Below are 15,014 nucleotides of genomic sequence, written 5' to 3'. Positions count from 1 at the left end.
TAGTTCATATGTAACTCGAGACTAATCATGTGGTGTGCTGTGAAGATAATACACAAACGATGGTTTAACTTGACAATAATGATGATTGTAGATCTTATTAAAACAGAGAAACAAATTCAAATGCTTTGACTTCATAACAATCATTACTGTAGATCTTATTCAAATAGAGAAACGAATTCAAATTTAGTTCATATTGAAGCGGTAGTATATACGTTTGGAATGCACTAAAACGTTCATTTGAGTAGTAGGTTGCATGCATTATACACGTAGCGAAATATTTTAATTGAACATAACATGAATTCAAAGTTTTGAATGACATTTGTAGGGCGCATTGATTTGGTACAGTACACGTTAGGCTTGTCCGGAAATTTCAACCCGCGCCTTGTTAGCCCGAAATATTTAAGATATATCTTTGTCTTGTTGTGCTCTGACAACTCCCTCCATCTCAACCCGTGCCTTGCTATTCCGAAATTACAACGCGCGCGAAAACTCCCACCTCCTGTGAAATCCCGACACGCGAAATGCCCGTGGTACCCCTGAACTGAAAGAACCGCCTCAAATCGGTGGGGGTACTTTCGTAACTTACCCCACATTTCGGACAAGCGCGTCTCTAAGCCATGGTTCCCCACTGCCATCCCATCCGCCCACCCATTCGTACACCAAGGCCGCGAAAACCCATGATGAAACCCCACACCCTGCTCCGTCCGCCACCCAGCCGGAGCCTCTTCCCCGACGACATCGTCCACAGCAACACCTTGACGTCCCTCATCCACCGTACCGGATGAGGATCCGTCGTCGATCTCATCGTCCCGCTGGTTCAGCCACCCCGTCCTCCACCTCCAAGGAGCTGCCCCAACGTTCCCCTCGTCTTTCGCGCCACCTCCATTCCCACACCGCCATCTTCACCTGCACCACCGGAAGAGCATCATCATCACCGTTTCCTCGGATGAAGCTGCGGCCTAATCGGCGACACCAAAGAGGTTGTACACTAATCGCCGCATTTTCTTCTTGATTCGATCTCACAGTGCTGCCGGCGCTCGGTCCCGAGCCGACATGGCGCGGCTCCATCCACGGCGGCATCGCCGGCCACTTCCTCCATGGCATCGCTCCCTCGGCGGTGACGTCCACATCAGTAGGACCTGCTGCTGCTTTAGCTCTCACTCGCGCTGCTGCTCTGCTCTTGCTCTCGGTCGCCTGCCTGGTCTGCTCTTGCTATTGATCTTGCTCGTGCTGCTGCTCTCGCTCTTGCTCTTGCTTGCGATGCTGCTCCGATTTAGCTACACTTCACTCCGATGCCGCCGGGGTGAAGGAAGAACCAGCCGCAGCGGGGAGGGGGGCTCGCCGGAGAGGTACCCCACTATCTATATTAGGGTTCAGGATGGGGGCAGTGGTCGCCAGCGGTGGTGGGGCGTTGGCAGGGCGGTGGCGTGGGGATCGCCGGAGAAAAAGCTCAACACGGAGGGGGCTAGAGGGATGGCCGGGGCGGCGGCGGATCGGTGGTGGGGAGTGTTTTCGGGGCGGGCGGGGCGACGCACCGCTGGCCGCGGGCGGCGGGGCTGTTGTTTGGCCGGCTCAGGGGGGTGGAGGTTGAAGATGAACCGCAGGCCCTTGATTTCGTATCCAACGGCTGCAAAATTGACTGACCAGAGATGAAAAAGTCAGTCGACCGATGTGTAGCCTCACCTTTCTAGTGCGTTCAGTTTCGACAGCAAAATTCAGTTTCAACAGTTAAGTTCAGTTTCGACAGTTAAGTTCAGTTTCGACAGTTAAATTCAGTTTCGACAGTTAAGTTCAGAGATGAGCGGCTAATGTATTTTACATCTAGCACTTTGTGTTTATGTATTTTATGTCATGTATTGGAGATGCTATTAGAATTCCACTCTGGTTAACGTTGTTCGTTGTCTCTCTTGTCCTGCTTCAGCCTCGGCGTCGTACAACTCACCGGAGCTGCTCCAACGACGAAACCCTCCATCACAGTGGAGCAGTACCTCGAGCTCCATCTCCAGACGCCTAAGATCTTCTTCCCCTCCTCCGACAGCCAAGTCAGCCGGAGCATCCTCACCGGCCAACCCAATCACGCTGAGATCGACATGGCTTCGCCAAAGAGGTTGTACACTTGTTGCATCTCTTTTTTACTCTACATGTTATATATATTGTCCACTAAGCACACGTATTTGTTACTGTAGTGTCTCCTTGAAAGAAAAAACGTAGGAATTTTAATTTTCACTTGTCCTCCTTTTCAAATTCCTATTCATGAAGCACAAGACTAAGAGATAGTAGCATAATAGCATTATAACCGTACATTTTCTTGTGGTTTGACTTAATCTCACCATGCTTCTTTGCATCCTGTGATCTTCCAATTGTTGTGAATCAAACACCCAGATTGGCAGAAATCCTGTGTTTTTAAATTCTCTGTTTTGCACATGTATTCCTATCCTATTCCTGTCTATTTCCTATCCCTGCATCGTTGGAATCCTCCAATTCAAACAAGCCCTTACAGAATTACTTCTCTTACAAATAGTTGTCAAAGAAAACCTTGCGTGGTTTGTCCCGCTCCTGTTGCACCGTTGTCCACCCCAGCTCAGCTGCTTGAACGACAGAAGGGTCCAGCACAGCAGGGATCCGGCCTCCAGACTGTCTTTCACCGCCTCAGATCTTCTTCCCCGCCGCTGGCAGCCAGGAAAACTGCACTACCATCATCAACCGAGCAGATGACCTCGAGGACTACACGGGTCCGCAAGAGAGGTCGCACTCTTTCGTGTCTGCTTACGTTATGCATCGCTTAATATTACATGCTACTTTATCGTCCTGTTCACCATTTAGACTCTGAGTCAGCTCCAAACTAATGGTCAAACTTGAGTTTTTAAATGGTTGTGGGGTACATATCGGGGCCGCTATCAATAGTATCTATCTACTATCTGGTTAATCTCCGGTGTCTACTATGAGTTTCATGTTGGGTGGGAAACAAACAGTAAAGAAGCCATTATCTGTATTTTTTAACTGAAGTCATTATCAGCCTGCTATTATTGGTTTTGGGTCTATCCACAGGTTGCTACCATCACTCTGGATTTCTGCATGCACTCCTTACATAATCTCACTATGTTTTATTCCTATGCATGACAGTTATCGTAAACAATGGAACTGAACATGTAGAGCAAAAGATACGAGCCTTGCATGGCAATAAAATTCCATGCAGACGTCGCTCCATGGTAGGCGCAAAGGCAGCCCCCCTCCACGCATTTTGGATTGTAATCGAGAGGAAGATATCTGTTCTGAGGGGGATTCAGAAGGAGAAGACAACTCCTATTTACCCCTTGAGGTCTTCACTCTAACTTGGCATGCTGATGTTGGTTATATCATGCATATGGTGTCTTGCATTGCTTACTTTATACATCAAATATGTCATCTGCTTAGTTTAGACATCCTTTGTGTGAATGCCATCTGTTTAGTTTATTCATCGTTTATGTGAATTATGCAATGCCATCTTGTTTAGCCAGGCATCATTTATGTGAATTTTGCAATGCCATCTTGTTTAGCCAGGCATCATTTATGTGAATTTTGCAATGCCATCCTGCTTAGCCAGTCATCTTATATGTAAATTATGTCAGGCCATCCCTTTTTTCGTTACATATTACATTTGTCAACAATGTTATTACATTCAACTGCTCTTCGTGTGCATCAGCCATTTGACACGGTGATGGCAAATTCTGGAGTGAAAATAAGGTCTTCAGAGCAGACTATGCTATCTGACGAAGCACATATCTCGCTGGTTACGGATAGCTCCTCAGAGGAGGATTCAGAGACAGATGACCATTCCTATTCCCCCCACCCCCCCGAGGTGTATGCTCTAACTTGGCAGGGTTATGTTGCTCATATCGTGCGTATGATGTCTCGCATTGCTATGTCATTTGATTAGTTTAGACATGCTTTGTGTGAATGCCACCTGTTCAGTGTCTAATTACCATATATGTGAATTATGCATTGCCATCTTGTTGCAAGATATTATATATGTGAATTATACAATGCTATCTTGTTGCAAAGGCATTATATATGTGAATTATGTAATGCCATGCTGTTTAGCCAATCATCATGTATGTGAATTATATCATGCTATCATTTTTTGTATTATGTATTCCATTTGTCAACAACGTTTGTATATTCAACTACTCTTCCTGTGCATCAGCCATTTGAAGCGGTGATGGAAGTATCTGGAGTGAAAACAGGGTATTCAGAGCAGACAATGCTACCTGCTGAAGCAGACATCTTGCCGGTTACAGAGAGCTCCTCAGAGGAGGATTCAGAGACTGATGACTAGTCCTATTTTCTCCCTGAGGTCTATGCTCAAACTTGGCAGGGTTATATTACCCATGTCATGCATGTTGTCTTGCATTGCTTAGTTTTTGCATCATATATGGATTGCCATCTGCTTACTTGCTTACTATATAAATCATATATTTGAATTATATCATGCCATCATGTTTACATAGTACATACACATCATCTATCTGAATTATGGCATGGCAACCCATTTAATAAAGACATCATATAGTTATATCATCTCATCCTGTTTAGTGTTTACAGTCATCAGATTTTGAATTATGGCATTCTATCCGTGAATGTATGTGAATTATGGCATGCCAACCTATTTAATAAACACATTATATAGTTATGTCATGTCATCCTGTTTACATAGTCTCATATTTTGAACTATGTCTTTCCATCTTTTTAGTTAGCCATCATAATGTGAAATTGTGTCGTGCTATCCTGTTTAGTTAGCCATCATATATGTGAAATTGTGTCATGCTATCCTGTTTGGTTAGACAATATAAATATGAATTATTTCATGCCCTCTTTTATTCCCCACTATCCATTGCACCTGTCTATCATACAATGTCTATACTTCCAATTACTTTTCTTGTTTATCAGCCATTTGAATTGGAGAGCGTGATGGCAGTATCTAAGGGAGTAACAACACGGTCTTCAGAAAAGATAGTGCTACCAGTTGATGCAGATAGAACCACGGTTGTACTTGCCCAAGGACCAGATCCACCACACATAACCCAGACTCTCGCAGATTGTACCCCTACCCAGTTGGACAGAGAACCAGCTACACCCCTTCTAACCCCAACCCCGGCAGATAGTAACCCAGTTCCTGTTGACACAACACCGTCTCCACCACAGAGCACCCAAACACGAGCAGTTAGTAAAGGAACTGCAGTGCCCAAAGCACGAGGACCACCACTCTGAATCCCAACTCAACGCTTAAAGGAGAAGAAGATTTGTTCTCACGTCAGGTTCTGTAGCTATGGTTCATACTCCTTTGCTCTTGCATGACTGTATTTACTCATACCAACTATTTTCAAATTTGAAGGATGGAATTGAAACTCCAATGGCGCAACAGGTATGTTTTAAACCTGTTTCTTTAACTGGTTTGCTGTTGTAACCTGCTCTATGTTGATTTCAGTTTCAATTGAATAAACAGTTATGTTCTCATGTCATGCATATTACAAGTGTTGTTATTGCTCTATAGTTACCCACACTTATATTCTGTCTATTCTACTTTGTCTTGAACAAATATTATTTGAACTGTGTCTCTATCTTGATTTGGCAACAAAAACTAGAATGATATAGACCATAAAGTGACCATGGTACATAGATATATATTTGTTTCATGCTGTTATCCTGTCCACTTTACTACTGAACTCATTTACCAAAATGAGTTTCATATACAACATGGTAAACATGTGATGTGTCTGCTTGTTTCTCTTTTAGAATGCGGACAAAATATTGGAGAACAGTACCGCATTATCCAATGGTAAAGGAAGTAATGCAGATAAGGTTCAAGATAGTGAGACATCCTTGTTGGTCTCCAAGAAAGCTGATAAAAACTATCTTGACGACAGTGAGGGAACCCAAAAGTCATGTCTTGATGTAGTGTTCAAGTTACTGGCCACTACTGCTGGCACAAGCTCTTCGAACTCGCTGCCTGAATCAGTTCGTCTTCTTAAGTCTCAACTTCAAGTTGAAAGACATCGATCAGATGTGCTGCAACAGGAAGCTGAAGGACTGAGGAAGTCCCTGCAGAATTCAAATGCATATTTTCTGGTGCAACAGCAAGCGCTGGAGGATTTATGCGCCAAACAAGAGAAAGTTAATAAGCTTGCTAAGCATCTTGCCAGCATTATGGGTATCCAGAATATTGTTTCTTGAGATCTTCTGAAGTGGTTTCAGTTCTGGATTTGTTTTGCTGCGGCGTTTATTTGTGTTGGTCGCCAACTTTGACAACCAGTGTATATGATATGCTGCTTTGTTCCCTATATTTGCACTGGTGGCGAACTTTGATGCCCAGTGGATGTAATATGTGTAATAGCCGTGATAGCCTAGCGTTAGTTGCTTGCTTATTTATTTCCTTGTTGTCTTGTTTATTTGTTTGCTTCTAGTCATTGCAGTTCTTTTTCCGCGGTTAGCTAGTGGCTGCAATAACCTATTTTTTAAAACTAGGCCACAATAACCATGGGCTAATATTTACTGTAGTGACACTGGGCCTCCTACTGGCCATAGAAACAGTGGGCCTTCTACGAGCCGTAGAAACAATGGGCCTTCTACGGGCCGTAGAAACAATGGGCCTTCTGTGGGCCGTATTATCAATGGGCCTTATACGGGCCGTATAATCGATTAGCCAAACATGGGCCAAACAGACCGCATTATGGCCGTAAACGGGCTAGAGTTGGAATCGTCTGTTCGTGGGCCGACCATAATGGGCCATCGTTAATAGGCCGTATTTGATGACGCTATGAAACGGCCCAACATATTAACAGACCACAAACGGGCCGACTATAACCACGGGCTGAATTTGGCCCACAAGTAGAAAATGACAGTAACGGGCCGTAAGTAAACGAATGCTGGAAATGAGCCCAAGAATAAATGGGCTCTGAGAAGGCCGAAAGATAACATGGCCTGGAAACGGCCCAACGGAATAACGGGCCGTTAATGGGTATAAAGTGATACACTGTTCATTACGGGCCAGTTTCACCACGGGCGTTAATGGGTGTAAAGTGATACACTGTTCATTACGGTCCAGTTTCACCACGGGCCGTTAGTAGGCCAAGAGTTACATAGGGCCTCATATGGGCTGAAAGACGTCATGGGCCATACATGGGCCAGAAGTGAAAACGGGCTGGAATCATATTGGATGGCCCAGATGACGCTACTGAGCCTAATTCGGATAGGGCGTAACGGGCCTTGGGTTAGCGGGCTGTAAATGGGCTATATTCGAATAGGTCGTTAACAGGCTTTCCATGGGCCGGCCCGCCAGCTTTTGACCAAGTCAAACGGGCCAGACTTTTCACAGGAATGGGCCTCTGTTGGGCCGTGCCACGTGTCGACGTATCATAGGCGCCTTCCGTCCAATGAGTGATTGACATCTGTCCCAATGATGAGCCGACACGTGTTTCCTCCAGCCAATGATGATTTTACACATGGAAAATCCCCATTGGTCAGGGCTGTTAACAGGTTATCGGATCCAAAGCCTGACCGGATAGCTTCACGGTGTTCCGTTGCGGTGGATGTCACGTGTCGGTCACCCTTAACGAAAGCACTTCTGTGACGCGTGATTTATTGTCATGGAAGTGGACACTTCCGTGATGATAATTTTGGTAATGTCATGGAACACTTCTACGACAGCACAGGTATGACTATCTTGATTCTGTCATAAATTTGTCATGGATGTACATGCATGACAGAAAACGCGACCTACTCTGACAAACACGTATCATCACGGAAGTGTATTTTTTTTGTAGTGTCCTGCTCCCTCTCCCTCGTGTGCTCCTCCTGTGTGATTTCGATTTGATTGTGTGATTGACTGATTGTACTTCATGGTGCTTGCACTTCCAAGGACAATTTATTCCAGTGCCCGATTCATTGTCCGTCTCAACCAAACCTCACATGGTGGTGCGAATTTATGCTAGGTATATGCTTCTCTCTCCCATCAACTCCTCTGATTGTTCATTTATTTATTTTGAATTTCTCAAATTTTGGTATGTGCATTTGGCCTTATAAATTTAGACATTTTGTTTCTTCATTTGGTTTGCTATAGGAATAAATGTTCCAGGGTTGGAGAAGAGGGGGTTGAGCAGCAGCTGAGCTTAGGTGAGTGCTCAGGTTGATCACCTGCACCAAGAAAAGTGTGATGCCAGTTATGCACTTTCTTTTCATAGAATGTTGGTATCTGTATCTTGCTGAATGGACAGAGCTAATGTTCAGTTCATTGTCTCAGGTACAGAGCTAATGTTTAGTTCATTGTCTCAGGCATGGATTTACAGATTCAAAATTTTCTTGTACACTTGCTCGGCGCACACCAGCTAGGCAGGCCAGGGGATGAAGGTACGATGCAGTGAGTGCAGCAGCGGCAGCGGGGAAACCCCTCCTAGCCTAGCCTCATCCCTAGCCTCTACCTGCAGAGGAGAACCCCAGGAAAGCTAAAAGTTTGTGGAGGAGCGCCGACACAGGTGAGCATCTTCCTATTTTTCTTCATCCTTTCCTCAACTTCCATGGTAACCTGTGATTTTTTCTTCCAGTTTTTAAGAGGGTATTTCGGACTTAAGATTGATCTGGTAGTGCACGTGGTGTGGTGTGCCATAAGCAAGAATATCTTATCTGCGCCATGACAATAAGGGCTTGCTGCAGCCAGGCAGTTCTTGGGAGTATGGTGCTTCGATTTGGTTCCTATGGTGGTATCTTCCCTCCCTTCTCCCTCCGCCTATTTCTTACTTATGCTTTGATATGTTGTATTGGCGTAAATTATGTACTTGGTTGAGTCCTACTTGCTTATTGAGATGAATCGTTTACAAAGTTATAGTGTTATTTTCAGAATTTGTAGTGACACTGTTACCTTCAGAATTTGAGATGAACCATTTCCAGGGCGTATATGGAGAGCCTAGAAGCAGCAGGGGTCCACGGAGCAGCGGATGCGGTCGATGGAGTAGCAGGAGCAAGGAGCTCGAGATGGTTCAGGTTTGCCTCCACTTGCTCTCTTATTCGTTGGTATACAGCTAGGTTGTTATATACAAGTTGTTCATCTTTATACAACTAAGTTTTTGCGGCATTTTCTATTGTAGGAAGAGTGCCTACAGAGATTACAGAACTGGATAGAGGTGCCTTATGATAGTATAGCTAAAGAACAACAGGTATGACACTGCCACCTATGTGTTTCATTTTTATTTGTTGTGATATTTCACACACCCCATATTGGCACCCCCTCTATATTCCCACTCTTATAGACTTGCAGAAACACATGTTGCTTGTCTCTATTTATCTTGGTCTTTACATTATAAATTAAAACGTAGCTGGAAAGAATTATGGGTCATTTTGGCATGAAGCTCGAGAATGATAATACCACCTCAAGTGGGGATAAAGCAGAACAAGAAATAGATGAGATGTAATTACTGAAACTAGAAAAAAAATACTATTCTAATTATGCATATGTAAAGTCATGATTATGTGTGGACCAGATGTGTGCTTTTTTCCATTGCATACGAGATTGTCGGTTAAAAGAGTTTTTTGTCTTCCAGCAATGAGCTTTCATTTTCATTGTGGAGGTTTGTTCGGTTCATCTCCTCTGGTTATTTTTTTCAGTTTGTCTCTTCAGAAGTTTGGGTGCCTCTGTTTTGCTACTTTTTAGTTCTCATCATTAAGGTTTGTATCTTTCCTCCCCTCTCGGATTGTTGCATCCTTATTGTGTCTCATCATTAAGGTGGCACATACAAGTATTAATTTGTTGAGTTCTGCTAAAGTACCGCTGAAAATTCAAATTCTATATACTTTACTTTTGGCTATACACGAGAATACAGTACACACATTTGATTAGTGATTAAATGTGAAGACCATTGTGCATGTTTTTCTGAATGTGGATTAATTAAATTTTATTGCTTTATGGTGAGATGAATATGTTGATTATAATGATATAATGTTAAGAGATTTTCAAGTGTAAGCTTGTAGCAAATTATCTTCTAATCCAGACTCCATATCATTATTTATATTGTAACACAAATGTGTTCTATTATACTCCCAGCCTTGGTACATGAAGGCATGATATTACCCCTCTCCCCCTGCCCCTTCTATGTATTTTTGATTTGTTTGTGTGACTATTGAATGGTGCTTGCAGGTCCATGGACATTGCCAGAATTTTCACTTTATTGCAGTGTCGTATTTTCAGATCTCATGTTCCTCAAGGTAATGGACAAGATTGTGTTTTTGGTAGTATGGCACCATTACAACATTTTCTATTCTGTCATTCATTTGTTATGCACCATATTTAAGGAAATAGAGGAGGCTTGTTTGCTATTGTTATGAATCTGTTTCTGAATATTATTTGTAGATTTATGTTTGGAAACACCAATCACAGTAATGTTTTTGTGTCTGTAGATAGATTTGCATATTTCATATACTAATATCGAAATTGAAAAATTGTAAGAAATATGGTTGGAGATGTCATGTAAACTGGTAGTTTTCTTAAGAAAATCATTGTCATGTAATCTGATATATCATTAGGTTATTTGTAATACTGCTGCAATTTCTTATATAGTTACAATAATTTAATGTGTAGGTGACAAGGCTTTGGAGCCATGGTTTTCTTAGGTAGCTTTATTTTTTTCCGACAAAGGGTGAATTTTATTACTCAAAATGAAGCATCAAGTGGATACAAACATAATGGGCGTACACCCGGCCTCTGCATAGTTAGGATGCACACAACCAACACTAACGCACACATACTTAAAACATGCCGGCAAAGAACAAAGTCATACAAGACCAAAGCTATACCTAAGCGATAAAAAAGTGATCAAAACAGCGATCGACAAAGTACTACAACGACCATATCCGCACCAACCATCTCTTTGACACCACAAGGACCATAAGATTCTTCAACAACAACGTCTTCAAGAAGGAAACAACGCCCATGCGCCACCGTCACCGGATTCGACCATCAAATGTCAAATGCTAGGTTTTCACCCTAAAGAACAAGTCCGAGCATCCAAGCAATGCCTTCAACAAGGTAACGATGCGAAAGCATCATCATTGTCAGGTATACCAACTCTGGCCATACCTAGGGTTTTCACCCCGGAGCTCGAGACAAGGTACTCGAGAAGCACCACATCAAAGTCAACATGTGTTGTCGCCACCATTTTTCCGCGATTCCAGCAGTTACATGTGTTGGGCTAGAAATCACCCTCGTTACTGCACAACCATTCCCTCTGCGTCAAGTCGCCGTCCAGAGATTGCATGCCACTGTCGAAGACTGACTGACTAACTGGAGTGAGACACACTGAAACCCATAAAGAAGCCTTTTGCGTGCATCTCGCAATGTCGTCAGTATAAACCGCCAACAGTAGTCACTGGATCTGGAGAAAGAAACCATCACAAAGACCTTTCGTGACCATCGCAATCCGCAGCTGGGGTGCCGCCATACGTAGGCCAAAGTGACTACTAGACGGACCATCGCTGCGGCGGAGCACACTACACCAGACAGTCACCTCACAGGAGAGAGTGCCGCCCAGGCCCATCGGACGCCATGGCCGGATCTGAGAACGACACCTTGCAGCGTTCATGCGCCGTCATGGACATCATAGCCGGGTTGCGTGACCTCTGTCAAGCTTGTCGCCAGGCACACCGGGCTGGTGCTCGTGGCGGCTGCAGCCAGCAAGAGCCGCTCCGAGGCGACACCACGCCCCGCGTGCACCAGATCGAAGCGAGCAGCACATCCCGCATCTGCTTGTGCTGCTTCTCCTGTACTGCTGCGTGAATCTGCTGGTCCAACAGAGCTATTTATTAGCGCTATGAACCGCCGCATCTACGCAGAGGCTGATGCGGTGCCGCCGGAGTTTCATCGTCGCTGCTGCTCACTTCTACTCGTCGCTGCGGAACTGCCGGGGCCCCGCCGCCACCGTCGACCGCACGGGTTTTGCCCGGCGGCGGCGAGGGAAGAGAGATCGGAAGGGAGGTCGCAGAAAACTGGATCGAGATCGCCTCCCGTGTCGCCCGTCCGGACAAAGCTAATCTCTTTAGGTAGCTTTATTAGGGCATCGAACTATTTGGTGCTACAATTGTTGTAAATGTCTAACTTTGTAAGATATTCATCATTGGTTCATCATAGTATGCTTTCTTCTGTGCCTTGTTTCACAGGCTTGCTCTCACTGCTGCTCTAGACAGGGAACGTTGATGACAACATACAGGTAACTCTTTCGAAATCATGGATAGCATAAATATACAGTTGTATGATTAAATTTGAGGTTATTTCTTAAACCGGCATATACTTTCCTTGCATTGAGAGCACAATTTATAATCAAATGGAAACGGCATACCTTTCTTTACTTGGAAGTTGGAACATGGCATCCAGCGGAGGAAGATGAGTACCATATATGTATATCAGTTTATCGCGAGCTCTAAAAAGGTTTTCGTCTATTGCTTTCGCACATCAGGCTTTTTCCTGATTGTCGCCAGTACAAAAAGAGCTTGCTGACATGTATAGAAGAATGGAATACACGTTCTTGAAATGAAGCAACTTATTAAACAAAACCATGGCGATGTGTACTCCTTGCCGCTGATTTATTGAGATCCAGCTGAAAATAAGGGGAAAACAAACATCATCCTGCCATTAAGTTATCTCATATTTATGGAGAAAAGTTACACAGTTAGCTATTGCAAAAATACTAAAATTCATGTATGTATCCGGCTTCATTATGGAGTTGAGAACGAAATCATTGGAATTCTTATGTTGAGAAAAGGCCAATGGAATATTATTATTATGTGTTACAAAGTTCATACAAAGAATATATATTGTAGTGCTCTAAATATAAATTAAAATATTACTAGGGTCCTTGGTTAATGCATTGTTTTTTCTTTTCCATCCAGAATGATATTAGAAGATAAGGAATTAGTATGAGATGCTTTAGGGGGTTAAACAATTGGATAAGATTAAATACATGTTGTGCCGAATTGGCAGTCCTTCGTCCGTATTTTCTTGATAATGATGCACCATTTGGTGACAGGTTCTCTACAAAACTTAAATTTACACTAGAAATTATTTGTTTTTATGACACACAGCCGTGTAGCTGTGATCTTAGAGTTAAGATATAATGGAAAAGGGATCTGAAATGTGGTTTGTATGACCGAAAACATTCTTCACATATGGTTAGTTATGACCGAAGACAGTGTGCTGTTTTTTATTCCATGCTCCAAATATTTCATGTCCGATTCATAGACATCCTTGAATTGCTTAACGATGATGGCATGTTTGGTGTTCATATTTTTGTCAGCCAAATAATAATAGGTGCACTTGATTGTTTGAGGAAATGCCAACTGAAAGCTAAATTCAGTTAGAATTAGATTTGTGCACGTGTGTTCTTGATGCTTCATGTACGACCAGTTCTCTCGAATAATGAGTTACTCCCTTAATTTTACAATAGAGATAATTTGTCAAAATTGTGTTTTTGTGAACATGCATAGGGCCTCTCAGTCTTTAACCCTGACTATAAAAATCCATTGATGGAAGCCGGGGAGGGCCGAGATGAACATCCGGCTCCTGGGTCTAAGCCATCGAGATGATAGAGACGATGTTTCCATGTCATCTACTCCAGCAGCCGGACAAGGCATATAAAAACCATGGATCCTTGCTCCCCAGGCCGCAAAATGATCGCAGTGATATCTACGACCTCCTCCTAGGTGTATTAATCTCAATCTCATGTTTGGTTTTCTTCCCTTTTCTCTTCTAATGATGTAATTTCTTTTACTAAGATAACACCATGTTTGTTGTAATGCCTTATTTGATGTAAGATCCCTTTTCTACTTTGAATGAATTTACTGCATATATTTCTTATTTAGTTTAGTTCATCATTCAGAGACGATTGAATATTTTTGTCCTTCACAGGTTAAATGAGCATTGCAAGTATGTCTAAGTTCTCTTTCTTCAAGTGCTTCAAGTAAATGAAATTGTTTATTTCGAATTTAATACCTTTTCATAATAATCATAATGAGAGAGGGGTATGCTTCTCTCTCTCTCTGGGCAAATGTTACTTTAGACAACATGTACTAAGAAATAAAAACTCTGGAAATGTGTTTGAATCTCAGAAAAAGAGTTCGTAGTTCTTATTCATACTTAAAACACGTGAGGCTCTGCAAATTAAACCATGTTTTTTTTTCAAGGCGCATATGGATTTAGCAGACCACAACTAAACCGACTGTATATACATGGCCTGTCCTTAGTAAAGGAAACTATTTTCATCACGAACATGGCTTTAGTTGAAGGTTCTTGCAGCATGAAACTACTTTCATCGACAACATGTATTCAGCAGGTCTCTGCGCCATTTGGCGCAATGGGTCAACTAGTGTACTGAATAAGAAAGGGATAAAGAGTTGGCTTACAATCGCCACTTCACACAAATACAAGTTAAACATACATCATCCAGAATACAGCCAAGGTCCGACTACGGAACCAAAATAAAGGAAGACAGCCCCAAATGCTAGATCTCCGATCATCCCAACTGGGCTCCACTACTGATCAACCGGAAAAGACATAAAACATCGATCAAGAATCTTCATCGAGCTCCCACTTGAGCTGGGTTGCGTCATCTGCACTGGTATCATCAGCACCTGCAACTGTTTGGAAGTATCTGTGAGTCACGAGGACTCAGCAATCTCACACCCGCGAGATCAAGACTATTTAAGCTTAAGGGGTAGGATAGGGTAATGAGGAGGAGCTGCAGCAAGCACTAATCAAATATGGTGGCTAGCATACGCAAATGAGAGCGAGAAGAGAAGCAACGCAATGGTCGAGAAACTAGAAGTGATCCAGAAACTACTTACGTTCAAGCATAACACAAGACCGTGTTCACTTCCCGGACTCCGCCAGAAAGAGACCATCACGGCTACACACGCGGTTGATGCATTTTAATTAAGTTAAGTGTCAAGTTCTCTACAACCGGACATTAACAAATTCCCATCTACCACATAACCGCGGGCAC

At 43.1% G+C, this 15,014-nt stretch overlaps 1 protein-coding gene and 2 long non-coding RNA genes across 4 annotated transcripts; all 3 read left to right on the top strand.

Annotated features, from left to right (window-relative positions):
• The first annotated feature begins 7,836 nt into the window (after positions 1-7,836).
• On the top strand, positions 7,837-8,417 carry LOC125553683. 2 transcript variants are annotated; one of them, XR_007304148.1, is made up of 3 exons: positions 7,837-7,967; positions 8,096-8,148; positions 8,361-8,417. It is a non-coding gene; the product is annotated as an uncharacterized LOC125553683 (long non-coding RNA). The 2 variants fall into 2 exon arrangements; XR_007304149.1 differs by lacking the exon at positions 8,361-8,417 and adding an exon at positions 8,276-8,349.
• A 385-nt stretch (positions 8,418-8,802) lies between these two features.
• LOC125553682 lies at positions 8,803-10,249 on the top strand. Its single transcript, XM_048717428.1, has 4 exons — positions 8,803-9,012; positions 9,117-9,185; positions 9,634-9,693; positions 10,163-10,249. The coding sequence occupies exons 1-4, from the start codon at positions 8,905-8,907 to the stop codon at positions 10,232-10,234; spliced, it is 309 nt and encodes a 102-aa protein (XP_048573385.1). The 5' UTR covers positions 8,803-8,904; the 3' UTR covers positions 10,235-10,249.
• A 259-nt stretch (positions 10,250-10,508) lies between these two features.
• Positions 10,509-13,879, top strand: LOC125553681. The gene is made up of 3 exons (XR_007304146.1): positions 10,509-10,635; positions 12,061-12,227; positions 13,501-13,879. It is a non-coding gene; the product is annotated as an uncharacterized LOC125553681 (long non-coding RNA).
• Positions 13,880-15,014: the final 1,135 nt, after the last annotated feature.

The sequence above is a fragment of the Triticum urartu genome, chromosome 4 (assembly GCF_003073215.2).
Source record: "Triticum urartu cultivar G1812 chromosome 4, Tu2.1, whole genome shotgun sequence".
NCBI classification, from domain to species: domain Eukaryota; kingdom Viridiplantae; phylum Streptophyta; class Magnoliopsida; order Poales; family Poaceae; genus Triticum; species Triticum urartu.
This window is presented reverse-complemented; position numbering and strand designations above follow the sequence as displayed.

Excerpts from the sequence above, each read along its gene's own strand:
- LOC125553682 (XM_048717428.1), top strand. The coding sequence starts at position 8,905 with ATGAACCATTTCCAGGGCGTATATGGAGAGCCTAGAAGCAGCAGGGGT. Across the intron at positions 9,013-9,116 it reads AGGAGCTCGAGATGGTTCAG|GAAGAGTGCCTACAGAGATT; the intron begins GTTTGCCTCCAC and ends TTTCTATTGTAG. Across the intron at positions 9,186-9,633 it reads GTATAGCTAAAGAACAACAG|TTTGTCTCTTCAGAAGTTTG; the intron begins GTATGACACTGC and ends TATTTTTTTCAG.